The sequence below is a fragment of the Bubalus bubalis genome, chromosome 4, assembly GCF_019923935.1.
Source record: "Bubalus bubalis isolate 160015118507 breed Murrah chromosome 4, NDDB_SH_1, whole genome shotgun sequence".
Lineage (NCBI taxonomy): Eukaryota > Metazoa > Chordata > Mammalia > Artiodactyla > Bovidae > Bubalus > Bubalus bubalis.
In genome coordinates this window covers 50,115,282-50,142,565 of record NC_059160.1, presented here as the reverse complement: position 1 = coordinate 50,142,565, position 27,284 = coordinate 50,115,282, and the positions used below count along the sequence as shown (strand labels likewise).

The window sequence follows — 27,284 nt, the reverse complement described above, 5'->3', positions numbered from 1 at the left end:
ACAGAGGAATCAGCATGTCCCTGAAGCTCAGGGAGCACGTTGGGGAAGAGGCAGGATTTGAGGCTGGGAGCTGGGCTGGGGGAGGTCACAGAGGGCATCCTGGGCTAGCCTGAGGATGCTGACATTTTCTCCAGTGTGGGTAGTGAGGAGGCACCCATCATTTTCTACAAGAAAATGAAATGATCACACTTGGATTTTAGAAAGATCCTGCTGGTGGGGCAGCAAGCCCGGAGATAGGGCAGCAAGCCTGGAGACAGGGCAGCCAGTTAGGAAGCTGGGTCTGTGGTCCAGGTGAAAGATCACAGGAGCTGGAGCTGTGGCAGAGCATCAGGAGAAGTGGCTGAAATCCACTGGATGTCTTGGGCAGAGCCAACAGGAGAGGGGTTGTGCAGTGTTAGGAAGAAAGTGGTCTGTCCTGCCTCTGTCTTGGGTGACTCATCAAAGGGTGATGCTGATCTCAATGACGGTAAAACTGTGTGTATTGTTGTTGTTGTTTAGTGCCTAAGTTATGTCTGACTCTTTTGCAACCCCATTGACTGTAGCCCGCCAGACTCCTCTGTCCATGGGACTTCCCAGGCAAGAATACTGGAGTGGGTTGCCATTCCCTTCCCCAGGGGATCATCCGGACCCAGGGTTCGAACCTGCATTTCCTGTATTGGCAGGTAGATTCTTTACCACTGAGCCACCAGGGAAAAGTGAAAATGAAAGTCACTCAGTTGTGTCCGAATCTTTGCAACCCCATGGACTATATAGTCCATGGAATTCTCCAAGCCAGAATACTAGAGTGGGTAGCCTTTCCCTTCTCCAGGGGATCTTCCCAACCCAGGGATCGAACCCAGGTTTCACATCGTGCAGGCGGATTCTTTACCAGCTGAGCTACCAGGGAAGCCCAGGAATACTGGAGTCCGTAGCCTATCCCTTCTCCAGGGAACCAACCCAGGAATCAAACCAGGGTCTCCTGCATTGCAGGCAGATTCTTTACCAGCTGAGCTACCAGGGAAGCACAGGCCATCAGGGAAGCCCTTAATATCTACACGTATTTCAAAAAGAGTAAATAAAACCCATTGACTCTGGAGGAAACCATAAGTTAAATTGATTGTGAATTTACAGTTCCTGTTCTATGACTTGATAGTTCCTCAAGAACCTAATGCAAAAAATCACATACACGCTGGTTATGTTTTCTTGCCTCACAAAGGCAGGACAAGAACAGTGCCTCCTGAAGGCCTGTCCTCACTTCCCTGCGCCTGAAGGCATGCCTCTGGACCAGAGTCTAGGGGCCAAGGGCTAGGCACTGCTGTTTGCTTTGTGGACGTTATGTTACACACCATTTGGATAAACATTTAAAAAGATTTCACAACTGTGCCCTTTCTGTTAAATCAAGTAAGAATCAAGCCTCTCAGTCAAAAAAAAAAAAAAAAAAAATCTACATATTGTCTGTAGGAAGTGATCTATTTTTTAAAAAGAAAAACAACCAGTATAACATTCTTACAGATTTTTTATGCTTCCTTCAAGAATATCTTGAACTTCCTTGTCAATTAAGAATATTTCTAGGAAGAAAATCCTTTTCTATTTCCAAAAAAGAGTTGATTTTGTGCACAATGCATTATATAAAAATCTTTTATTCTCCCCACCATCCTGCGACCCTAACAAATATCCATTTTTATGTTTTCATTCCTATAGTTGTACAAAAATGAATTACAACCTTAGCATAAATTTTGATGCCTGCTGTTTCAGTTAACATTATGTCATAAGCATTTTCTGTGTCATAGCATAGACTTTGTTACCATAATATTCTATTGGGTGGATATGCAGTCATTAATTTAGCCAGTTCCCTGTCATGTACATTTCCATTGTTTCCAGTTTTTCAGTCTCATTAGTAGCCCTGCACAGAGCTTCTCCTTATTTTAGCTTTTTTCCTTGGAATTAGTAGAAAAAGTATGAATATTTTGCGGCATTTGATGTTTATTGGTAAAAATGCTTCTCAGAAGGCTTGTACTAATAAACAATGTCATCAGCAGTCTATGAGCTTTTCAGTTTTACCACACCCTTGACAGGATTCAGTATCATTGTTTTCAAAATGTCGCTAATATCAGAGCATTTTTAAACATGGCACCTTACTGTTGTGCCCATTGCATAGAAAAATTTCCCAGACTGAAAAAAAAAAAAAAAAAAAAAACACAAACTCTGCTTTTCCTAAGCAACTGATATGCATTTATCTTATGGATGGTGCATTTATCTTATGGATGGGGTTCCCTGGTGGCTCAGTGGTAACGATTCCACTTACCAATGAAGGAGACCTGAGCTTGATCCCTGAGTCAGGAAGACCCCTTGGAGGAGGGCATGACAGCCCACTCCAGTTTTCTTGCCTGGGAAATCCCATGGACAGAGGAGCCTGGGAGACTATAGTCCATGAAATAAAAAAAGAGTCGAACCCGTAGCTACAAAACAACAACATCTTATGAATACTGGACTAACTAACTTGACTGTATCTACTTTCTTTGCTTGAGTAGATAGAAAACTCAGAACCCAGATCATAACCCACTTTTAACTAATGTGAAGAACATGTGGATCTGTCTTTATACTTCCTATACTTTTCTCTCCATCTCTGCTGTCATATCTATAGCTTGTCTGTAGTTCAGTAATTGTACCCTATGAACAGCTGCTTCACATTTTGGCTCTGAAACCAATCATGTGGTAAAGGACTGGAGGGCATCCTTGGCCAGAGTTAATATAAGTGACCCAAGGGGATGAGGCCACTAAACCTTGGTGTGGTCTTAGGCTGCATGATAAACAAAGTGTTAGAGAGTCTTGTCACTGACCCCCTGAGTCAAACCCCATGCTTAGTGCTACATTTCCTTGGATGGCAACAATTTTTAAAAGTTGAGATCTACTTGGGCAAACTCGGGGAAATGGTGAGGGAGAGAGAAGCCTGGCGTGCTACAGTCCATGGGTTCACAATTAGTTGGACTTGACTTGGCAACTGAACAACAACAACAAAAATAGTTCATTTACAATATTGTGTTAGTATCAGGTGTACAGTAAAGTGATTCAGATATGTGTGTGTGTGTGTGTGTATAAAATATGTATTTTCAGATTATTTTCCATTATAGTTTATTCAGTTCATTTCAATTCAGTCACTCAGTCATGTCCGACTCTTTGCAACCCCATGAATTGCAGCACGCCAGGCCTCCCTGTCCATCACCAACTCCCGGAGTTCACTCAAACTCATGTCCATCAAGTCAGTGATGCCATCCAGCCATCTCATCCTCTGTCGTCCCCTTCTCCTCCTGCCCCCAATCCCTCCCAGCATCAGAGTCTTTTCCAATGAGTCAACTCTTCGCATTAGGTGGCCAAAGTACTGGAGTTTCAACTTCAGCATCATTCCTCCCAAAGAAATCCCAGGGCTGATCTCCTTTAGAATGGACTGGTTGGATCTCCTTGCAGTCCAAGGGACTCTCAAGAGTCTTCTCCAACCCCACAGTTCAAAAGCATCAATTCTTCGACACTCAGCTTTCTTCACAGTCCAACTCTTACATCCATACATGACCACTGGAAAAACCATAGCCTTGACTAGACGGATCTTTGTTGGCAAAGTAATGCCTCTGCTTATCAATATGCTATCTAGGTTGGTCATAACTTTCCTTCCAAGGAGTAAGCATCTTTTAATTTCATGGCTGCAGTCACCATCTGCAGTGATTTTGGAGCCCAATATAGTTTATTACAAGATATTAAATAAAGTTTCTTTTGTTATACAGTAAATCCTTGCTATTTATCTATTTTATGTATGATACTGCACATCTGTTAATCCCATATTCCTAATATATGCCTCCCCACTCCATAACCATACATTTGTTTTCAATCTTAGTTTTTGTAATGTAAATAAGTTCATTTGTACTGTTTTTAGATTCCACCTATAGGTAATATCATATGATATTGTATAATATTTGTCTTTGATTCACTTCATTTAGTACAATAATCTCTAAGTCCATCCATGTTATTGCAAACGGCAGTATTTCATTCTTTTTTATAACTGAGTAATATTCCACTGTATATACACTGTATCTTCTTAAATCAATCCTCTGTGTCAGTCATCTGTGGATGGGAACTTGTGTTGTTTCCATGTCTTTGCTAATGTAAATAGTGCTGCTATGAACATTGAAGGGCATGTATCCGTTTGAATCAGGGTTTTCATATTTTGGGGATGTATGGGTCACAACAATTTGAGAGGGATGTAGACAAAGTGAGAAGCTCACATCCTTGGCTTACAGGAGTTGAGATTAAAGAAACCAGGGATGTGTTGTCTCAAAAATGACACCCTTAAAGAATTCGGAGAATTACTGCATCGCTTTGGTCTGTATCATCACTACAAGATAACATCTTAGAAGCCCTTTTTCTTACTCCCAAAAGTGGTATCATGATGTTATCTTATTAGATTTTCTAAACATTCTTGTGAGGGTTTCAGCTTTTTTCATCCCTTTTCAAATAAAGAAATACTGTCCCAGCCATTCTGTACCCTGGAGACAGTTGGCAGCTTCCTGATATACAGAAATAATCAACCTTCATGCTGTCTATTCCAGATTTTCAATTTCTCTCTAATTTCTCCACTTCTTTCCACCCTGCTGATGCCAATTCAGTTGAGGCCACCAACATCTATCCCTCTGATGAGGGGAGAACTACAGAAGACCCCAAGTCCTCAGATGTTGGAGGAGGAAACTAAGGCACCGAGAGGTTAGATAGTGAGTCCAGGTTCCCATAGGACCACAGTTTGTTGAATGAATGAGCAAATCAATCAATGAGAGAATCAATGTAGATGGAAGAGGGTGTGAGAGGACCAACAGAGATGAATGAAAAGATGCTCATAGCTCATGCCCTGCTAGTGGAAAACCAGCAACAGCATCTCTCATGAAGGACTGTACAGACTTGCTCTCTCTGACCATGCTTGCCTGCTCGATGCTGTGTTAGAAGGGAAAATGAAAGTGTTAGTTGCTCAATCCTGTCCAACTCTTTGGAATTTTCCAAGCGAGAATTCCAGTATTATTGCCAAGAGAATTCCATGGACTGGCAGGTTGCAGTCCATGGGGTCACAAATAGTCAGGCATGAGTGAGCAACTAACACTTTCACGTTCAAGCAAGAATACTGGAGTGGGTTACTATTCCCTTCTCCAGGAGATCTTCCTGACCCAGAGATTGAATCTGGGCCTCCTGCATTGCAGGCAGATTCTTTACCGCTGAGCCAGCCAGGAAGGGAGCTGGAAGAATGTGGCTAGACTTAAAAGTCCCTGGAAATGAAACAGAATGAATGAGTCATCAAGATAATCACTGGTAATAATGGGTAACGTTTATTGATCACTTACTAAGTGCCAGGCACTGTTACAAATTATTTACATGTTTATGTTTTAAATTTTCACAAAGATTTTCTGAGGTAGGGGTTACTATCATTCCCATTTTACAAATGAGGAAGCTGAGTTATTTGAATGTTAAATAATTTGCCAGAGGGCCCCTGATAACAAATGGCCAAGCTCTGATCTAATCCAGGTAATCTAGCTCCAAAGCCTTTGCTCAGAACCCCTCCACCATCCTGCCTGTTCACAAACATCATTGCTCTAAACACCAAGAAAGACGCGTTGATTGTGTTTTCGCCTTGGCAGATGGCTCCCCCTCCTAGATTTCTGGCAAATCCGTGTAAGTTGTCCTGGGCAGCAGCAATTTGCATTGTCCACTAGGCAAATGAGCAGAGGAGGCTCTCCAGAACCCCCGGAGTTGGGCTTCATGCCTTCATCCAACAAACACAGACTGACCTCTCTTCGCCTATGGCCTGGGCCACGTCCCTGCTCTCATGGAGCTTGTGCTCAAATGGAAGGAGATGTAAGATAAGTACTCAGAGAATAAGCTCAAGACAACTTCAGAGAGTTCAAAGTGAGAGAAAAGAGGAAAGCAGGGTCTCATGATGGGGGTGGGAGGTGTCTGTTTGTGTTACTCTGCACCTACTGGGCAGAGAAGGCATGGGCAGAAGGATTTTGTCCAGAGGCCCGAATGCTGTAGGAGGAGATAATACTGTGAGGATCTGGTTGAAATGGGGTACTCAAGGCAAGAAGAATCTCAAGAAATGGAGACTCTCAAGGCACAAGCTGGAATCAAGATTGCTGGGAGAAATACCAATAACCTCAGATACACAGATGACACCACCCTTATGGCAGAAAGCGAGGAAGAACTAAAGAGCCTCTTGATGAAAGTGAAAGAGGAGAGTGAAAAAGTTGGCTTAAAGCTCAACATTCAGAAAACGAAGATCATGGCATCTGGTCCCATAACTTCATGGCAAATAGATGGGGAAACAGTGGAAACAGTGTCAGACTTTATTTTCTTGGGCTCCAAAATCACTGCAGATGGTGACTGCAGCCATGCAATTAAAAGATGCTTGCTCCTTGGAAGAAAAGCTATGACCAACCTAGACAGCATATTAAAAAGCAGAGACATTACTTTGCCCACAAAGGTTCATCTAGTCAAAGCTATGATTTTTCCAGTAGTCATGTATGAATGTGAGAGTTGAACTATAAAGAAATCTGAGCGCCAAAGAATTGATGCTTTTGAACTGTGCTATTGGAGAAGACTCTTGAGAGTCCCTTGGACTGCAAGGAGATCCAATCAGTCCATCATAAAGGAAATCAGTCCTGAATATTCACTGGAAGGACTGATGCTGAAGCTGAAATTCAAATATTTGACCACCTGATGCGAAGAACTGACTCATTTGAAAAGACCCTGATGCTGGGAAAGATTGAAGGCGGGAGGAGAAGGGGACAACAGAAGATGAGATGGTTGGATGGCATCACCAACTCGATGGACATGAGTTTGATTGAGTAAGCTTCGGGAGTTGGTGATGGACAGGGAGGCCTGGCGTGCTGCAGTCCACGGGATTGCAGAGTCGGACATGACTAAATGACTGAATTGAACTGGGTGAAATTGTATTCCAGACGGAAGGAACTGCAGTACTAGGGCCCCAATGGGGAGAAAGACTGCCATGTTTCAGAAATAAGAAAAAAAAAGAAAGCCAGTGTGGCTGGGATCCAGTGAGTCAGGGTGAGAGTCAGAGAAGAGGAAGACCAGGAGGTAAGCACAAGTTACAGAGGCTGAGGGGTGGGGGGGGGGGGGGGGTTGGTTCCAGGTACACTGGAAGCCATCACTGCAGGGCTGTAAACAGGGGAGAGACAAGCTCAGAGTCACTATGTACACTGCCTACGTTGTGAGCAGGAAGGGAAGCCCAGAGCAGCCAAGTGAGACCCTCTGAGGATCCAGAGCCCCTGCATCACTCAGGTGGTCTCTTCCTGACTGCCCCCCCTCGACACCTGTGGTCCTCTCAGGGGGCCTGTCAGACGCCCTCATTGCAACCCAGGGTCCACATTTTCCTCCAACCCAGGGTCCACGTTTTCTTCTGTTCTTTAGATTGCCGTTCGTAAACACAGTCACTGTGCTCCCAGCCTTTTCCGATGGGTAACTGATTCTTGCTTGACTTGCAGATCATAAGGCAGCAGTTTCCTCAGTTAACCACCAGGAGACTCGGGACCCGCGGACAGTCAAAGTAAGCACCGACGGCCTTTCCACCTGCAGAGCGCGCGTCCATGGGCCTCCAGAGACCCAGACTCTCATCCTGAGCTCAGTCTGGGGAGAAGTCTGTGCCTGGTGGGAGTGGCCCCCTCTCCTAGGAGCCCTAACAGAGATGCTGTCCAAAGACCAGCTGCTTTAAGGAATCCGACTTGATGCTTCCCTGCCTGTAGGTGTTTATGTGAAGTAGTCTTGAGCATCTTCTAAAAGGAGCACCTTGTGGTCTTTTGACCAGTTTCCAGGTTACTCGGATTGTTTTGACCAGCAAACTGTGTACTCTCACAGAATCCAATCAGCCAGAGAAGCAACATATACCAATCCCTGCAAGGGAGATGGGCCAAAAGATGCTGTGGTACCCAGGCATCCTGCTTCCCAGTCACCCATTCTGTCAACCAACCCCCCAGTGTTTGCTTCTCATTTTCTGCTGTCAGATAATGGTGCTAAGTGCTGGGGACACATGAGCAGACAGGTCCTGGATGGAGCAAATATTCTCCAGGAGAAGACACACACACACACACAAATATCATTAGATTGTGAAGGGGGTTGCCCTAGGGAATAACAAAAGGGTAGCCTGGTCTAGAAACGGTAGCCTAGGAAGGAAGGCCTTACTGAGGCAGGTGACCTGAGGAGTGAGAAGGTTGTGCAGACGTCTGTCTCCCAGGTGAGAGTCAATAGGAAGGGAATCTCTGCCTATCCTGCCCAGGCTTCACAAAAATCTAGATTTATAAAGACTCATTTCAAAGGGTATTTCAAAATACTGTTGGAAGTGACTAGGTGTTCCGTGAAGAAGGTCTGTTGACCATGAAAGTTTGGTAAGCTCTAAACTAAACAGGTTCCTTTATGCAGGACTTGTCAGAACCTTTATTATGCTAATTATACCTGGGGACTCCACGAGGGAGTGCTGTATTATGCAGCATTTCTATAAACATTTTGACCATATTGGGTAGCGGATCAACACACACTGACTTATAAAATAACGAAACTTATTATTAAAACACAACAACCACATATAGGACTTGTAAGACTTGTCACTTAAAGTGCTTCAGAAGCAGTGTATCCAATACTGTCCCCCTCATCCCAGCCCCCTGCCATCCCTGGGCAGCACATTCTTACCCTCCAAGGGTAGGTTTAACTTTGGAGCCAAGTTGGATAAAGAATGTGGAAAGTAGATGATCAAACTGGGGAAACCCTTTTTAGTAAAGGTCTGAAAATCAAATGAGACTAATTTTTTTTAATGTGGCTCAGAAGTTCTGGGGGCAATTTTCAAAGAGAAACATTTTGAGCAAGGGGTATTTTGGAATAAATTTCTAATAATTTTTCAGGGTGACTCCTCTGAAGAATAAATGTTGTTCATACTGAAGAATTCAAGTATTTGTTTATAATGAGTTTTCAGCCCTGGTAAAAGTATGGAGTAGAAAACCCAGATTCTTTCTTTCTTGTTTGCTGGTGAGCATGTGGTTGGCACACAAAGGCAATTCAATCTACAGATAAGTGGATGGCTGGAAAGCTACTGAATGAATGGAAAGGAATTATTTTTTTCTCCAGCCCATGGTCTTTTTAGCATCACTGGCTCCAATACATTGGTGCACGTTTCTGAGATAAAAGAGTATAAGTAGATAGTAATGATAGGTATGTGGTAAAAATAGGCAATAAGAATAATAAAAATAGAAGAGAAAGTCTTCCCATCCTACATAAACTTGGAGAAAGTTTCATTCTGTCTATATGTAAGAGCCTGCTTTTGTTTTTTGTTTTCTTTTTCTTTGACTTAGAGGTTGGCAAATGGGGCAATATCTTTAAAAATTCAGTTTCATTGTATCCTCTCCATAAGCATCCTCCAAGGTTGGTCACACCTTCAACCAACTGAAAGGTAATAAGAAGCTCTGGTCTCCAACATGCCACTTGGCCTTATGGAGACAGTCCTGTCCGACTCTTTGCGACACTATAGACTGTAACCCACCAGGCTCTTCTGTCCATGGGATTCTCTAGGGAAGAATACTGAGTAGGTTGCCATGCCCTCCTCCAGGGTATCTTCCCAACCCAGGGATCAAACCTGAGTCTCCTGCGGCTCCTGTAGCAGGCAGGTTCTTTACCTGGGAAGCCAGATAAAGAAGAAAAGCCCCAGGGAAGCCCCTTACAGCGACAATCCCTCAGCAAATTTACCTGGACAGACTAAATGGGTGGGGGGTGGTGTGCTGGTGGAGAGTGTGTTGACCTGAAATAAAAACTTGAGAAGTGATCAGAGCACTAGCGTCACTAGCTTCACTGCAGTTGGCAATTCTAGCAGTATACTCTGAAAAGTTAAGAAGTGGTCTGATCTTAATATGTTATTACCATCTTGAGCTTTAGAAAGAATAAGGGCGGACTTTGTAAAGTTAGGGAGGTGTGTCATAACGACTTTCCCACCTGGAAGGGCTCCCAGAGCAAACGGAACTCCCCCACCCCACCCACCAAAGGAGTGCCTTCCGGGTGGAAAGGCAGTTATGACAGTTGGCAAGTAGAAGGCACAGACGATAGAAATCAGCTCGACATAAGGAAGAGCTTTCTGATCGCTATACTGACCTAAAATGAGCTGGGCTACCTTTGGAGGGTCCGAGTTCTTCATCCCAGCAGGCATTCAGATAGACGCGCGATGCCCACTAAGCAGAAGTATCACAGAATGGTATCCGGAGTGGAGGGGGAGTTGGGGGAGGGAAGGTTACCTGTGCTCAGCTCTCCCCTCCGCAGGAAGGCTCTCCCAGAACTCAAGAGTGTTTTCTCCTTTGAGTTATTTCCTGGCTATCACCACCAAATCGCTACCAGTAGAAAAGAGTAATTACCACATTATATAGCATTTCTGAAATCAAGATCCAGAATTACTTACATTAATATTGCCATGTGATTGCACAAAATGACCCTGGACCTGCTAAATGAGAATCTTTGGGGGTGGGACCTGGGAGTCTGTATTTTAATATGTTTTGTAGGTGATTTTTATCATTCGTAAAGTTTGAGAATCACTGGCTTAGTGGTGAAAAGCACCTTTAGAGGCTCAAATCCTGCCTCTACTGCTTACTCACTAGATGATCTTGGATGTCTTAATTCTCTAGGTCTTAGTTTCCTAGTCTGTAGTATGGGGATATTAATCAGTTCCAGCCTCCCAGGGGCTTTGTGAGATGAAATCAGGTAATGTGTGTAAAGCACTTAGCACCTTGTTAGCGGCTATGCTACAAATGGTAGATAATGACCATCTCATCAAGCCAGGAACGTCCTGCAGGGCCACACTCAGCAGGCTTGTGGATCCCAGAGGGATGTGCATGAAAATTATCTGTGGTTTGTCTCAGTGCTGATTCTAGGGCCCTATCCCCTGTTCTGGGAAGGGGCCTTAGAATCTGTATTTTTATTATGTTCCATAAGAGGCTCTGACAAACATCAACGTTTGTAGCAATGTGTTTTCTTAGTGCAGCACAGTAGCTCTGTGGTCAGATCGACCCACTTCCTCCCCTGAACAAGCTGTATGACCTTGAGCAAATTACTTAAGCTTTCTTGCCTCCAATTCTCATCTGTAGAAAGGTTATAATAATCTCCACTTCATAGCATTATTTTACAAATAAATGTAGGGAAAGCATTTGCCAAAGTGCCTAGCACACCATAAGTTCTTCATAGATTGTCGCTAAAATCCAAGCAAAATGCAGCCTCCATCCCTCATTAGTCTTAATTGAAAACATTACTATTATTAAGCCCTTCCTGAGTTAATAAAGGGTTCTGGTCTTTATTTTCCATTCAGTGTCAACTGAAACACTGAGTTTATATTTTTAGATACAGTTGTTGAAGACTGCTATTTATTGATTAAGAAAAACATAGGCCAAATAAAGTTTTGTTGTTGGTACAGTTGGCAGCCATGAACACCCTCGTCTCCTTGGGTCTTTGCAGAGGGGGACATTCAGACGCTGTGCCTCTAGAATCATGCTTGGCTAGATACAAGAGATTAAGTACAAATGGAAATTTTGTCATCCCACTTTCTGCTTTGCAAAGTATTTGACTTAACATTGTCTGTAGGAGGCAATTCTGGTTATTTTTACCTGTCTGATTGATGGCTGGCAACATGGAACTTTGTTTTAATTCTAGATTTCTAAGATGTTGAGCCTAACAGGGGAGTTAACTCTTTTAGTTCAGGGAGAATGGGTCCAAGCCATCAATGGCCTTGGGCTCCAATGGCTCAGGATCCCCCAGCTGATAAGGGTATACGTGGGTTTCTCTCTCTCTCTTACTTTACGGCCCAGGTACCATTACTATGGCATTGCAGTGAAGGAAAGTTCCCAATATTATGATGTGATGTATTCCAAGAAAGGAGCCGCCTGGGTGAGCGAGACAGGCAAGAAAGAAGTGAGCAAGCAGACGGTGGCGTATTCACCCCGGTCCAAACTTGGAACATTGCTGCCAGAATTTCCGAATGTCAAAGATCTAAATCTACCGGCCAGTCTGCCAGAGGAAAAGGTGAGCACGCCTGCAGGACTGCTGGAGTGGGTGGTTCTCTCTCTCTCTCTCACAAACACACCACACCCACACACAACACACTCACACACAACACACTCACACACCACAACCACACACACAACACACATACTCCACACACACCATACTCACATACACCACTCACACACACCACACTAACACACACCACACACATACACCACACACACACCACACTCACATACATCACTCACACATACCACATTCACATACACCACACTCACACACACCATGCACACACACCACACTCACACACACCAGAAATACACATACTACACTCACATATACCACACTCACACACATCGCATTCACACACCCCACTCACACACACCACACATGCACTACACACACATACCACATTCACACGCACCACTCACACACACCACACACATACACAACACTCACACACACCACACCCACATACACCACACTTATACACACTTTTATTGCAAAATAGTGAATTTAAAAGTATAAGGATAGAAATCTGAATCAAGTTGGTCCATTAGTTGTGACAAAGGTAGCATCCCAAAGCAAGGTGTTAATAGTAGAGGTGACGGGGTACGAGGCATACAGAAGCTGCCTGAGCTACCTCCATAACTGTCCTGCAAACCCAATCCTATTCTAAAACAAAATGTTTACCTCTCTCCCTATCCAACTTGTCTACCTACCTACCCATCTGCGATGCTGCACTGGTCTCATTTTACAGGGGAGGGCCCCCTCCTCTGCATAGCTTTTTCATAGGATTAAGTTTATATTCCCATGTGCTGCAGACGATGTGGTGACATCACACTCCCACAGACAAAGAAGATTTTAAAGGTGGTAGTGATTCAGATAGTTTGGGCCCATGGTATTGGGGAGAAATAATTGGAAACACCAATCTGGAGACTCTCTCCTAGGTGACCCCATCCTAAGCGATCTATCTTTTTTTTATGGGAGTATAGTTGCTTTATAATGTGTTTCTGAAGTGAATCAGTTATATGTATACATATATCCCCTGTTGTTTTTTTATTTTCTTCCTGTTTAGGTCATCATAGAAGCATTAAGTAGAGTTCCCTCTGCTATACAGCATAATGCATCTATCTTGATGTGGCCCAGGGTACCAGTAGGTGTTGAGTTTCTACATATCACACTGGAATGCAGTGATGAATGAGACTTGATTCCTGCTGTCAGGAAGCTTACAGTCAAGCCAGGGAGACAGATGCTTGTACAATCAAACTAAGTTTGTATGAAACGTATATCTATGTTCTCAAACAAAAAGAATAAATAAATCCTTATTTTTCTCAAATTTGCTTTTTTTCTCAGCAAATTTCCTGTACCATCACTTTAAAATTCTTGGGAAAGTGAAGCTAGAGATGCAATTCTTTTGCTAAGCAGATTCCAGAGAATTACCAAATGTCTTTTTTGTGATTTTGACAAAAGCACCTCTTCTTATAGATATAGGCTGGATGTTAACTTTTCAATATCTCAGCTGATGAGAATTTAATCCAGTAGGCCTTACTGAACTCTATCTACAATGTGCCAGACACTGCACTAAATGCTTGATACACAAGCATGAATAATATGCTGTTTTTATTAGTATTTTCCCAAAATCCAGAATTTCAGGGGGTAGACTTGGGGCAAAAAGAGAAACCTGTGCTTTCTGTACAACAGGGTGAGTGCTCTGAGAAACATTCAGGTGCTATGGAGCACAGAGGAGGGAGCTGAGGGAAATGAGTTTCAATGGGACCTTACAGGATGCATAGGAGTTAGACAAATTTCATCCCCTCAACAGAGAATAAATGACTTGAAATTCCAAAGGCAGCAGTAATGTGTACTAATGTATGCTTTTATTGTTGATCCTTCCCCACCCCCACAGGTTTCTACCTTTATTATGATGTACAGAACACACTGTCAGAGAATACTGGACACTGTAATAAGAGCCAACTTTGATGAGGTAGGTCAATAAGTGTTAGGCTGTGAATACTCTGCATTAAAATATTATATTACAATAACACTAGCTTTGACGAGTTTCCAGGTCTCTAGAAGCCCTTGCTGTACATTAGCTCCCTGAATCCTCAGTGATCCCAGGAAGCAAGCACTATCACTACCCCCATTTTGCAGATTTTCTGTGTGGGCAGTGGCTGGCATGGCTTTTTCCTTGTTCTAATGAGTGAACTGCATCCTGCCCAGTTGGCCTACTGGGAACCCAGTTTTGTCAAGATATCATTATGCCAGAATTATGCATTCAGAAAAACTAAAGGAAAGCTTATCTATATTTTGGGTTTAACCTTTTCCTGAGGCTCATCTGCTTCAGTGCATTTGGAGCTGATTACCCTCCATTCTCAAGTTCTAGTCCCCATGTCCATTTAACACTGCCTGTAGGACCATCTTTTAATACAAACAGTGTGAGTATTTAATTTTGATTTTAAAATATTATAGTTAAAGAATGGAGAGAAGAAATGAGAGGATAGAGCACTGGTTATATAAACAGAGACAGTAAAATATTCTTGTCTAAAATGCCATCAGAAAGAACCTTCCAAAAGGATGGCAGGAAACCACATGTTTCACCCCATAACCTGAGGCCATTCTGTTTAAAGAAAATGCCTTTCAGACAAAAACAAAAACAAATACAAATAAAACCACCTGGGATCAGGTGTGGACATTGAATCTGAGGGAAGATAACCTAGACTCTGGGCTTCCGGGATAGCTCAGCTGGTAAAGAATCTGCCTGCAATGCAGGAGACCCCAGTTCGATTCCTGGGTTGGGAAGTTCCCCTGGAGAAGGGATAGGCTACCCACTCCAGTATTCTTGGGTTTCTCTGGTGGCTCAGACAGTAAATAATCTGCCCACAATGCAGGAGACCTGGGTCAAATCCCTGCGTTGGGAAGATTCCCTAGAGGAGGGCATGGCAACCCACTCCAGTATTCTTGCCTGGAGAATCCTCATGGACAGAGGAGCCTGGCAGGCCATAGGGTCACAAAGAGTCAGACATGACTGAGTGACTGAGCACAGCACAACCTAAGCTTTAAAGGGGCTACACGAATCTCTTGTTATTGGTGAAAAAATGCCTGAGATTTCCCTTTTTAGAGTGGGGGGTTCGTGTGCTGTTGGAGATGGAGGGGACAGGATGAGGTAAGGCAGTGAAGACTTGTTGAGCGCTTGCTGGTACCTGTGCTGCTCCTTGTACTGTTGCCTCTGGGGCCTGCTGCAGCAGTGGTACCCCCGTATGTGAGCTGTCACTTGGTTCATAGACACAGCTCCAGAAGAGGGGGCCATAGAGTAGGACTCTTCTTCCTGCTCTTGACTTTCATCCACTAGGTTTTTAAATCTCCCAAATTCCTTCTGTGACCATTTAAGTGGATTTTTTTGTCTTAAAGAAAGAAAGCTCATTGCTTTCTCTCATATCGTGGTTTGGCTATGCCTTACATATCAAAGAACCCTGAGATCTGGGCAAATCATGACTCATGATTGGTTAAGACAACACTGGCTTCTGTAACACACAAGCCTCAAGTCTCAACACAATTTGACAAGACATGTCACAATCCAATGTGGATGCCCTCGATTGGATGGCTGGTTGCTGAGGGTGGGTCAGGGACCCAGGCTCCTCCTACCTTATGGCTGTAGCCTGCCCTAGAGTCTTGGCATCCTCTTTGTTCAGCTGATGGATCAGGGAAAAGGATTACAGCAAAGACATCCTCTCTTCTTGAACTTGTTGGCCCAGAAATAAGATGCATCACTTTTGCCTGTATTCCATTGGCAAGAGCTGGTCTCATGGCACTCCCCCTACCCCCCTCTGCTCCTTGAGGTAAGGGGAGCTGGGAAGTGTGGCTCCTCTCTGGGCAGCAGCTTATTTACTAGAGGAGATCTAGTGGTCCCTCTCTGCCACAAGTACTCATAACAAAACTGGTGATAGTCCTCGCTTAACATTCTTATCAAAACTTACTCATTGTCTCCCTTCACTGGCTTCCATTTCTTAATTCCGACACTTATTGGGCATCTAATGATTTATACACTGCTAGATCCCGGGAATGGGGTGATAAGATAAGCCTCGAAGGGAAAAAAGTCATGCATACCAGTAACTCTGGAGAAGGGAATGGCAACCCACTCTAGTATTCTTGCCTGGAAAATTCCATGGACAGAGGAACCTGGCAGGCTATAGCCCATGGAGTCACAAAAAGTTGGATACAACTGAGAAACTAACACACACCAGCAGTTAGGATGCAGAATATATGGTGAGAGGTCCAGAAACCTTGTGAGGGCTTGAGTGTTCCTGTAGGAGAAGGGCCAGACTTGGAGCTCAGGCTTGGATTCAAGATGTGGCTCAATTCCTCATCCTAGGAATGAAGATAAACATACCATCCCTGCCTATCCATTTTATAGGATTGTTGGAAGGAGGAGATGAGACAATGCCTGGTAAAAGGTCATACAAATGCTTGCTTTTATCAGATATGTTAATCAGAGAATTAAGGGAGGTCACACAGTTGGTTAGATCTTTGTCACCTACCACTGCTGGTCCAGTATTCTTTCCACCCCACTGGCAGGGGTATTTGGTGGCTGTTTTTGAGGTGGCTGATGAAAATGCGGTTGATTCTACCCAAACACAAAAAGAATGCAGGTGGCTATTTTACCTCTGATGAGAATGGCTTTCTCTCCTACAGCTGAGAAAAGTCATCGGTAAATAGATGGTGGATGTCTCTGGTACATTTTGATGATATAGTTTGTTTCAGATCTTCAGGATCTTTAATATCCATTGAGGCCACAATGTAGGCTAGTATCACAGTCTTAAATTACCTTGTTTCCTTGTTCATTGTTTGTCTCCTGCCACCAGAACACAAGCCCTTAAGGGCAGGGATCTTGTTTACTACTGTATCCAGGTCAGCTATACTCTCAGGCTCTCAGTAAATATTTCTTGGGTGGGCGAGTAGATGGATTGATGGATGATGGATGGATCGAAAACCTCCACAGACTTACAGCATTATCAGGAGAGTGCAAAGAAGCCAAGTCTGCATGTAGGGGACTTCCTGCAAAGCCTTCTCCAAACTACATTGCACAAAGAGTTGTAAAATCAGATAGCCCCGTGTTTGAGTCTCAAATCCACCACTTACCAGCCTGTGACCTTGAGAAAGGTACTTAACCTCTGTGAGCCTCAGTTTCTTTTGCTGTAAAATGGGACTCAGAGGGAGATGAGAGGCTGCTTTGGCAGCTATGAGGTAGCTATACCTACCTCATAGTAAAATTGTGATAATTACATGAAAATTGTATAGATTAAAGTATCTAATTTCAAACTCAGAGCATAATAACTGCTAGCTATTGTTTTGTCAAGTTCCTTTTAACACTATAGCAATTAAGTACCCATGACTGGAAATCATCAGATATGTTTCCACAAGATGCCAATATACCAGGAATAAAGTAAGTATGGACATGGAAAAGAAATAGAAAACTTATGTAAATATTGTTAAGGAAATCACCTTCTGATGCTTTATTGAGGAGAGAGGAAAAAGGCTGAGAATTCAAGGGACTAAAGTAGATAATCCAGAAAACTTGTTTTAAATAATCATTTTCAATCATTTACCTGTGATTCTTTCACCATTTTTGCTTGCAAGGAGTAAGGAGAACTTTTCCTGTCTAATTATGTTTCCATTTGTTAAATGCCTTCATGATGCCTGGCATTTTACAAATAATCTTATTTCATCCTACTAATAGGTAAACATCATCTCCATTTTGCTAAAGCTGATAACTCTCTTTTTTACATAATTATTTAGTCCCGAGCTCCAGATTCAACTGACTTGCCATCTAACATAACATGGCCTAATCAGAGCTCTGACTTTCCACCCTAAATCTGTTTTTCCCCGAGTCTTAGATAGCCACTACCACACATCCAACTGCTCAAGGCACAAACCTCAATTCTTCACATCTAGTCTATCAGAATGTCCTGTTGGCTCCACTTCCTGATAAGAACACCGTGTCTGTTCATTCCACACCTAACTTGCAAGTATCAGCTCTTGAGCTTTGCAGTGTTTTCGCTCCTCCTGAGGAGCCAGCCCGTCAGACACTGTTGTTGTTGTTCAATTGCCCAGTCGTGTCTGGCAGACATTGCTGCTGCTGCTGCTAAGTCGCTTCAGTCGTGTCCGACTCTGTGCGACCCCAGAGACGGCAGCCCACCAGGCTTCCCCGTCCCTGGGATTCTCCAGGCAAGAACACTGGAGTGGGTTGCCATTTCCTTCTCCAATGCATGAAAGTGAAAAGTGAAAGGGAAGTCACTCAGTCGTGTCCGACTTTTAGCGACCCCATGGACTGCAGCCTTCCAGGCTCCTCCATCCATGGGATTTTCCAGGCAAGAGTACTGGAGTGGGGTGCCATTGCCTTCTCCACCAGCAGACATTAAAGGCTCTTAAATGCAGAGTAGGAAGAGAGGTTGAAACTGGGTAACACGGCATCTACAAATGCTGCTCCAGCGACAGAACTGACGGCGGCTCTCAGTGCCAGTTGGACAGACTTGAAAAAGACAGATGGCTGCTCGTGCGAGTGATCTTCTACAGATTTGTTTTACTGTACACAGTCGCTGATGCTTTCCAGAATTTCTGCTGGAAACTGACTCATAAAAAGAGAGTAGGGCTACATGCAAGGAGAACTTAGAAAGACAAATGAATTCAGAATCTACCAAATATTAGGAATCAACTGGGCAGTGCTTCTTATTCCGAGTTGGAAGGTCAGGCAGGGAAGTCCAGGACCTGGCCAGAGGCCAATGTCCTGGGATGAGATGGGATCTGGGGACAGCAGAGGGTTGTCTGGAGGGCGAGTACCTTGTCTAAGAGATGTGGCTATCTCCAGGCCCAAGTCAGCTAATAGCCATCCGTTATCCCAATGAAAACAAGAGCCTTGATAGGTGAGCAGAGCCACCATGGGGATCCTGGCTGGGTGATGCTCAGAAACTTAGGCGAGGCTATCTCAAGTGTTTATGGCAGTACAGGGATTTCTTGGGGCTTCCCAGGTAGCACTAGTGGTAAAGAACCCACCTGCCAATGAAGGAGACATAAGAGATGCAGGTTTGATCTCTGGGTTGGGAAGACCCCCTGGAGGAGGGCATGGCAACCCACTCCAGTATTCTTACCTGGAGAATCCCATGGACAGAGGAGCCTGGCAGGCTATAGTCCGTAGGGTCACAAAGAGTCAGACATGACTGAAGTGACTTAGCACATATGCATGCACTGATTTCTTATGCCTGGAAGTGGTAGTGCCTCCATAATATAGTAATAGTAATAGAATTTAACCTTTATTAGGCATTTACTATGTGCCAAGCACTATAATAAGTACTTTTATAGGAATCTTTACCAAAATCTAGTTAATACTATTTTAATTCCCATTTCACTGATAAAGAAACTGAGGCATAGAGATATTACCCCTCTAGTTGGTACTTAAAGTGGGGACTTAAAGGCAGTCTTCACTCATCTGATTTTAATTTTCAATCTGGTTGAAAACTTTGCCATATTTTCACTGTCATGGAATTAACAGAACTGTGACTTGAGTTTTACAATGTACAAACCTGACCTCATTCACCTTGATCATGTTTTTGGCAATTAACCATTTTCCCTCTAGGAAGTTAGGGGGCATGCTTTTCTCTCCATTCCTCATCCATCAAGCCTCCCATCCAGTATTTGCACTGAGAAGTCCAGCCAGGCCATGGGCATCAGGATAGTCTGTCCACCTGAGGCTGAGTTGATGTCACCAGGCTGGGGTCAGAGGTAACCTGTAAAGAGGAAAGCAAGACCCCACTCCTAATAAGGCCTTGAAGGACATCTGCAGGTTCCCAGGGTGGGGCCAGAAAGCTGGGAGGCAGGCGACAGTCCAAGGAGAGCCATAGGAGAGCCATAGGTCTCAGGAATGGGATAGAAGTCCAGTTACCAAGAGAAAAGCAAAGTAGCCATGAGATTGATTTATGGAAAGATAGGCAGACTTGCACTCTATCCATCCATTCCCTGACTTGCTGTCTGGCTTTGGACAAATAAGTTAATCTCTACAAAATGGGAGCAGCAATCTTCAGCTGTAGTATCAACTGAGAGAAACTGTGCTAAGTTTCTAACATATAGTAGCCTTCAATAAATACATAATGCTGACACCAATAATTACACCACCTCCAAAGTGTTAGCTTCAAGTACTGAATTATTTCCTGCTTTGGATCAAGATTGACTTATGGAACCAGAGATATAGGCAGTGCTTTGCATGGGGTTCAGGAGTGCCCATCTGTGGAGGAAAGAATGATCCCTGGTCTAGGAACCAAGTCGAGCTTGTAAGAATTTGCACCAATTCAGTTATTTCTTCCCTAACCTTAAGATGAGTCATGCCTCAGTGTTCGTTGTGTCTGACTCTTTGTGACCCTATGGACTGTAGCCCTCCAGGCTTCTTTGTCCATGGAATTCTCTAGGCAGGAACATGAAATGGTGTGCTGTGCTTAGTTGCTCAGTTGTGTCTGTCTCTTTGCGACCTCGTGGACTGCAGCCCACCAGGCTCCTCTGTTCATGGAGCTTCATCAGGCAAGAATACTGTAATGGATTGCCATACCTTCCACCAGGGGATCTTCCCAATCCAGTGATTGAAGCCAGGTCTCTCGCATTGCAGGCAGATTCTTTACCAACTGAATCACCAGGGAAGCCCACAGAGTGGGTAGCCCATCCCTTCTCCAGGAGGCCTTTCCAACCCAGGGATCAAACCTGGGTCTTTACATTGCAGGTGGATTCTTTACTGTCTGAGCCACCAGGGAAGCCTCTTGAAAAAGTTATTATATGCGCTAAGTAAATATCCTCAACTCTGTCCTTTCACTTCCTTTGTCTTGTCCCACCCCTCCACCCCCTTCCCTGCTCTCTCACTGACCTCCAGCTCACACCCTGGAAGATAGAGGTGTAGGGGCCTGCTATCCTGGTATTTACAACAATAATTCCATTTTGAGTGCCTATTAGATTTCTGTTCTGTGCTAGTGGTTAGAGTTGTGGGTTGGGGTGTGGTCATAGCTTACTGTCCAGATACCACCATCTACCATCCCATAATAACACCAGCCAGCCAAGGCTGCACCAAAGGCTCTTTGAGAAAATGATGTAATCTGGATACAAAGGGGCTCTTGCAGTTTATCAATTTTGGGGCACATGTGCATCAGGAGACTTCAGTTTGTGGCACCTACTCTCTTTCCTCCTAGACATATTCCTTTTACCAGCAGCTCATACACTGTTCTCTTCCTCTGCAGAACTCCTTGGGGCCCCCAGGGCACCAACAGGCTCAAAGAGTAGTTCTAGTGCTCCAAGCTTTTTAGAAGCCATGTCCCACTTTCCCTTTCTTAACCTTTTTACGCAGACCCCAGTAAGCATGAAGGGGCTGATGGGGTGACAAGCTACTCCTCTCTCCCAGGGCAGAGCAGACCCCAGGCTGCCAGGCCAGGTGCTCCTCCAGCAGGAGGCATGCGCACAGATGGCCAGGGTCAGGACTTGGGATGGGAGGACCTCCCGAAGCTCAAAATCCGCCCCAGGCTGAGACAGCCTCTGCGTCTGCAGCGGGAGCAGAGAAGAGCACTGTGGACCGGAGTGGCCTTGGCCAAGTCCCCAGGCTCTGCTGGGAAGGCCCTGTGTAACCTCATGGTTCTTCTCCTCTCTGTGGGTCAATACAGGTTCAAAGTTTCCTTCTGCACTTTTGGCAAGGAATGCCGCCCCACATGCTGCCTGTGCTGGGCTCCTCCACGGTGGTGAACATCGTCGGCGTGTGCGACTCTATCCTCTACAAGGCTATCTCCGGAGTGCTGATGCCCACCGTACTGCAGGCGCTACCTGACAGGTGGGCACGCTTTTTCTCCTATCCCCGTGTGTCAGGTCCTCAGCCACTTCTCAGTTATGGAAAATAACTGCATTCTTTGGGGCCCTCCCTTGTAAAGATCATTAATTTTGTTGTTGCTGTTCAGTTGCTGTCATGTCTCACTCTTTGCAACCCCATGGACTTCCGCACACCAGGCTCCCCTGTCCTCCACGATCTCCTGGAGTTTGCTCAAGTTCATGTCCATTGAGTCAGTGATGCTATCTAACCATCTCATCCTCTGCTGCCCCCTTCTCCCTTTGCCGTCAATCTTTCCCAGCATCAGGGTCTTTTCCAATGAGTCAGTTCTTTGCATCAGGTGGCCAAAGTATTGGAGCTTCAGCTTTAGCATCAGACCTTCCAATGAATATTCAGGGTTGATTTCTTTTAGGATTGACTGGTTTGATCTCCTTGCTGTCCACGGGACTCTCAAGAGTCTCCTCCAGCACCACAATTTGAAAGCATAAATTCTTCAGCACTCAGCCTTCTTTATGGTCCAACTCTAAAGTCTGTACATGACTACTGGAAAAATCACAGCTTTGACTGTACAGATCTTTGTTGGTAAAATGATGTCTCTGCTTCTTACTACACAGTCTAGGTTTGTTATAGTTTTTCTTCCAAGGAGCAAGTGTCTTTTAATTTCATGGCTGCAGTCACCATCTGCAGTGATTTTAGAGCCCCCCCCCAAAAAAATATCTGTCATTACTTACACTTTTTCCTGTTCTATTTGCCATGAAGTGATGGGACCAGAGGTCATGATCTTAGTTTTCTGAATGTTGAGTTGTAAGCCAGCTTTTCCATTCTCCTCTTTCCCTCTCATCAAGAGGATTTTCAGTTCCTTTTTGCTTTCTGCCATTAGACTGGTATCATCTGCATATCTGAGATTATTGATATTTCTCCTGGCAATCTTGATTCCAGCTTGTGAGTCATCCATTCTGGCATTTAGCATGATGTACTCTGCATAGAAGTTAAATAAGCGGGGTGACAATATACAGCCTTGACATACTCCTTTCCCAATTTTAAACCAGTCCCTTGTTTCATGTCTGATTCTAACTGTTGCTTCTTGATCTGCATACATGTTTCTCAGGAGGCAGATAAGGTGGTCTGGTATTTCCCATCTCTTTAAAAATTTCCCACAGTTTGGATCCACACAGTCGAAGGCTTTAGCATAGTCAATGAGGCAGAATTGGACTTTAAATTTTAAAGTATAAGACATTAAATTTTATTTATATTTTTAAATATTAGTAAAAAAGTTTAATATTTTAAACCATTTGTACCTTTCAAAACTTTCCTGCGGTCCAGTGGTTGGGACTTCACCTTCCAGTACAGTGGATGTGGGAGCTTCCCTGGTCGGGGAGCTAAGACCCCACTTGCCGTGCAGCCTGAAAACAAAAACATAAAACAGAAGCAATATTGTAACAAATTCTATAAATACTTTAAAAAAATGGTCCACGTCAAAAAAAAAATCTTATAAAACAAGATACAAAACATTAAAAAAATTCAAAAAGTATGACATGATACACAGCGAAATGTCTCCATTCTACTCTTCTTCCCCAGACACCCAGGTCCCCTCCTACAGAGCATCAGATATAAACATTTTCTTGGCGGGGGGGGGGGGGGGGGGGGGGGGGCGCCATTCAGATCTGCTATTAACATGTAACCAATGCATGACATATACTTTGTCTTTTTAAATTTAATTTAATTTTTAATTGGAGGATAATTACTTTACAATATGTTTCTGTCATACCTCAACACGAGTCAGCCACAGGGATACATATCCATGTCCTCTCCCTCTTAAACTTCCCTCCCACCTCCCTCCCCATCCCACCCCTCTAGGTTGTCACAGAGCACCAGCTCTGGGTTCCCTGCATCATACAGGGAATTCCCACTGGCTGTCTGTTTTACAGTTGGTAAGGTATTTGTTCCAATACTACTCTCTCAAGTCTTCCCACCCTCTCCCTCCCCCACTGTGAACAGTCTGTTCTTTATGTCTGTGTCTCCTTTGCTGACCTGTGAATAAGTTCATCTGTACCGTCTTTCTAGATTCCATATATGTGCATTCATATACAGTATTTGTTTTTCTCTTTCTGACTGACTTCACTCTGTATGGGCTTCCCTTGTGGTTCAACTGGTAAAGAATCCACCTGCAACGTGGGAGACCTCAGTTCGATCCCTGGGTTGGGAAGATCCCTGGAGAAGTGAAAAGCTACCCACTCCAGTATTCTTGCCTGGAGAATTCCATGGATAGTCCATGGGGTTGCAAAAAGTCAGACATGACTGAGCAACTTTCACTCACTTCACTCTGTATAATAGGCTCTAGTGACACCCTATATATGCTGTTTTGTACCTTGTTTCTAAAAGAAGCAAGTCTTGAAGACTGTGTTGGACAGCTTCTGTGCCCCTGCAGAGGAAGGCTCCACTGTGTTCTGTGCCACCTTCTGCCCTGTGAGGTGCAGCGGGGGAGGGTGCAGCCCCCTTATGGGGCTCCATTTCCCTTTGGCTTCCAGCTCAGATCAGCCAGTGTGAGGGTTGGGCGTCAGCAGGGAGGTCAGAAGGAGGGAAAAGAGTGAAGTCAGGAGACTGCCTCTCTGCCTCCCTCCCTGTGAGGTCACCTCTGGCTGGCCACGTCCTCCTTGGGGCTCTGCACCCGTTCAGGCAGCCTCTCTCTCTCTCCCTCCACGCTGTCCTTTGGGTGTGAGGTGGGTGACAGCCTGCTGGCCCTAAACCCGGGTTGCTGCAGTCACCCTTACGGGTTCACCATGCCTATCCATGCCTTTATGACTTGTCCCTTATAAATAAACTCCACTATTTTGAGTGGCATCTGTTTCCTGTTGGGACTGTTACAGAGAGCATTCTACATCCGCCTATAATGAGGTTTGTTTTTTTCTTCTTTTTTAACACCTGCATATTATGCCTTTGTGTTGAGTTTAACTCATTGTTATGATGTTTCCAGTCTTGTCCCACCACTATACAGCGCTGTGATGAATAATGTTCTTAGTACATTCTTTTATACGTTGCAGTTTGTTAGTTTCCTAGGGCTGCAGCAACAAAAAGTACAGCAAACTGGGTGGTCTGAAAAAAAAAAACCAAATATATTGCCTCACAGTTCTGGAGGCTGAAAATCTGACATCAGGGGGCTGTCAGGGTTGGTTCCTTGGGCTTCCCAGGTGGTGCTAGTGGTAAAGAATCCACCTGACAATGCAGGAGACGTAAGAGACACAGGTTTGATCCCTGGGTCAGGAAGATTCCCTGGAGGAGGGCATGGGTACCCGCTGCAGTATTCTTGCCTAGAAAGTCCCATGGACAGAGGAGCCTGGCGGGCTACAATCCATGGGGTCGCAGAGTTGGACACGACTGGAGCAACTTGGTGTACATGCATGTACAGGGTTGGTTCCTTTCAGAGACCGAGAGAAGATGTGTTCCACACCTCTCTCCCAGCTTCTGATGGCTACCATCAGTCCTGGGCATTCCTCGGTTTGTAGTTGCACCACTTGCCTCTGCCTCCATCTTCACACTGACACCCGCTCTATGTCTCCCTGTCTCTTGTAAAGACACTTGTCATTGGATTTAGGGCCCACCCAGTTAATCCAAGGTTTCATCCCAAGATCCTTAATTTAATCACATCTCTAAAAACCCTTTTATCAAATAAGGTCAACTTAACGGGTTCCAGTGGACTTATTTTGGGGGAAACAACCCTTCATCTTACTGCATAGAGTATACATGCAGGATCAATTCCTAAAGGGCTCAATTCCTAGTTCAAAACCTATGTGACTTAAACTTTTCTCAGTGAAGTTTTAATTTGCATTTATCTTATTATGAATGGCCTTGAACATCCCTTCATGTCTTTAAGAGTGATTTTTATTTCTTTCCTGTGAACTCTCTGCTCTTAATCTTTGACTGTTTTTCTATTTGGTAGTTGATGTTTTTCTCATTGATTTTTAAGAGCATTTTATTTTTTAGGGCTATTAACCATTTATCTGTAATAAGAGTTGCAAATATTTTCTCATTTTGTTCTTTTATTTTTGCCATACAGAAAATGTATTTGCATAGTTTAATTTATCAGCCCTTGTTTTTATGGCTTCTGGATTTTGTATCATTGTTTTAGACCTCTTCCCCACTCCAATTACAATACAATTTTCCCATGGCTTATCCCACAAAACTTATGGTTTAATTTTGTACCTTTGAACTTTTATTCAATTTATAATTCATCCTTGTGTAAGATGTAAAGTTGACTCATTGGAAAAAACTCTGATGCTGGGAGGGATTGGGGGCAGGAGGAGAAGGGGATGACAGAGGATGAGATGGCTGGATGGCATCACTGACTCGATGGACATGCATTTGAGTGAACTCCGGGAGTTGGTGATGGACAGGGAGGCCTGGCATGCTGTGATTCATGGGGTCCAAAGAGTTGGACATGACTGAGCAACTGAACTGAACTGAAGATGTAAAGTGTGCCTTTTTCCCCCAGCAGTTCTTCTTATCCCAATACATATGTTATTCTATCTTTTCTTCACAGATTTAATGTGCCTCCTATTTTATGTAGTAAATGTTATACATATTGGTACTATTTCTAGCTTTCCTAGTCTATACCATTTATATTGCTGTATATTCATGTTCTGTGTTTCCCAGGTGGCGCTAGTGGTAAAGAACCCAGATGCCAATACAGGAGACAAAAGAGACGTGGGTTCAATTTCTGAGTTGAGAAGATTTCCCCTAGAGGAGGGTATGGCAACCCACTCCAGTATTCTTGCCTGGAGAATCCCATGGACAGAGGATCCTGGCACTCTATAGTCTATGGAGTCACAAAGAGTTGTACACGACTGAAGCGACTTAGTACGCACCCACACATATTCATGTTTCAGGGTCACGCTATCTTTAAGCTCTGTGCTTTTAAATATATTTTATTTTATTTTTTAACTTTACAATATTGTATTGGTTTTGCCATATATCGACATGAATCCGCCACAGGTATACACGTGTTATATTTTAATATTTGATAGGCTAGCTCCTCATATTTACTTCCTTTTGTAGAATTTTCCTCTTATTGTCACCACAGTGGCATGGTGGTTTTACGTGTTTGTGTGTGCATGTACGTACATATTGAATATATATACATATTTAAAACTTGTCAGTTAGAAATGCATACTCTGTTTTTAGGGGTGAAATGATACAACATCTTGAATTTGCTTAAAACATTCTAGAAAAGAAAGAGTAGCATGTTATAAATCAAACCGGCAAAGTGTCTTTAATTATTCATGCTGGGTCATGGGTATTTGGAGGTTTAAAGTTTTTCATAGTAAAAGTGTTAAAAGCAAAACTTAACAGAAAGTAGAGTGCCCACTGAAATAGAGAGCACAAGAAAAGAACCAGG

The 27,284-nt window shown here is 43.9% G+C and overlaps 1 protein-coding gene across 5 annotated transcripts in view; it reads left to right on the top strand.

Moving 5' to 3' along the window:
• Window positions 1-27,284, top strand: part of RFX4 (regulatory factor X4) — a 171,016-nt gene that overhangs the window by 92,100 nt on the left and 51,632 nt on the right. For 4 of the 5 annotated variants that reach the window (XM_044941397.2, XM_006069578.4, XM_044941398.2 and 1 more), the window contains exons 5-8: window positions 7,512-7,573; window positions 11,853-12,066; window positions 13,958-14,035; window positions 21,735-21,898. In XM_044941397.2, the coding sequence (XP_044797332.2) occupies window positions 7,512-7,573; window positions 11,853-12,066; window positions 13,958-14,035; window positions 21,735-21,898 (518 nt within the window). Of the gene's footprint in view, window positions 1-7,511; window positions 7,574-10,107; window positions 10,256-11,852; window positions 12,067-13,957; window positions 14,036-21,734; window positions 21,899-27,284 lie in introns of those variants that run through there. The other variant, XM_006069579.4, reaches the window with a different exon arrangement.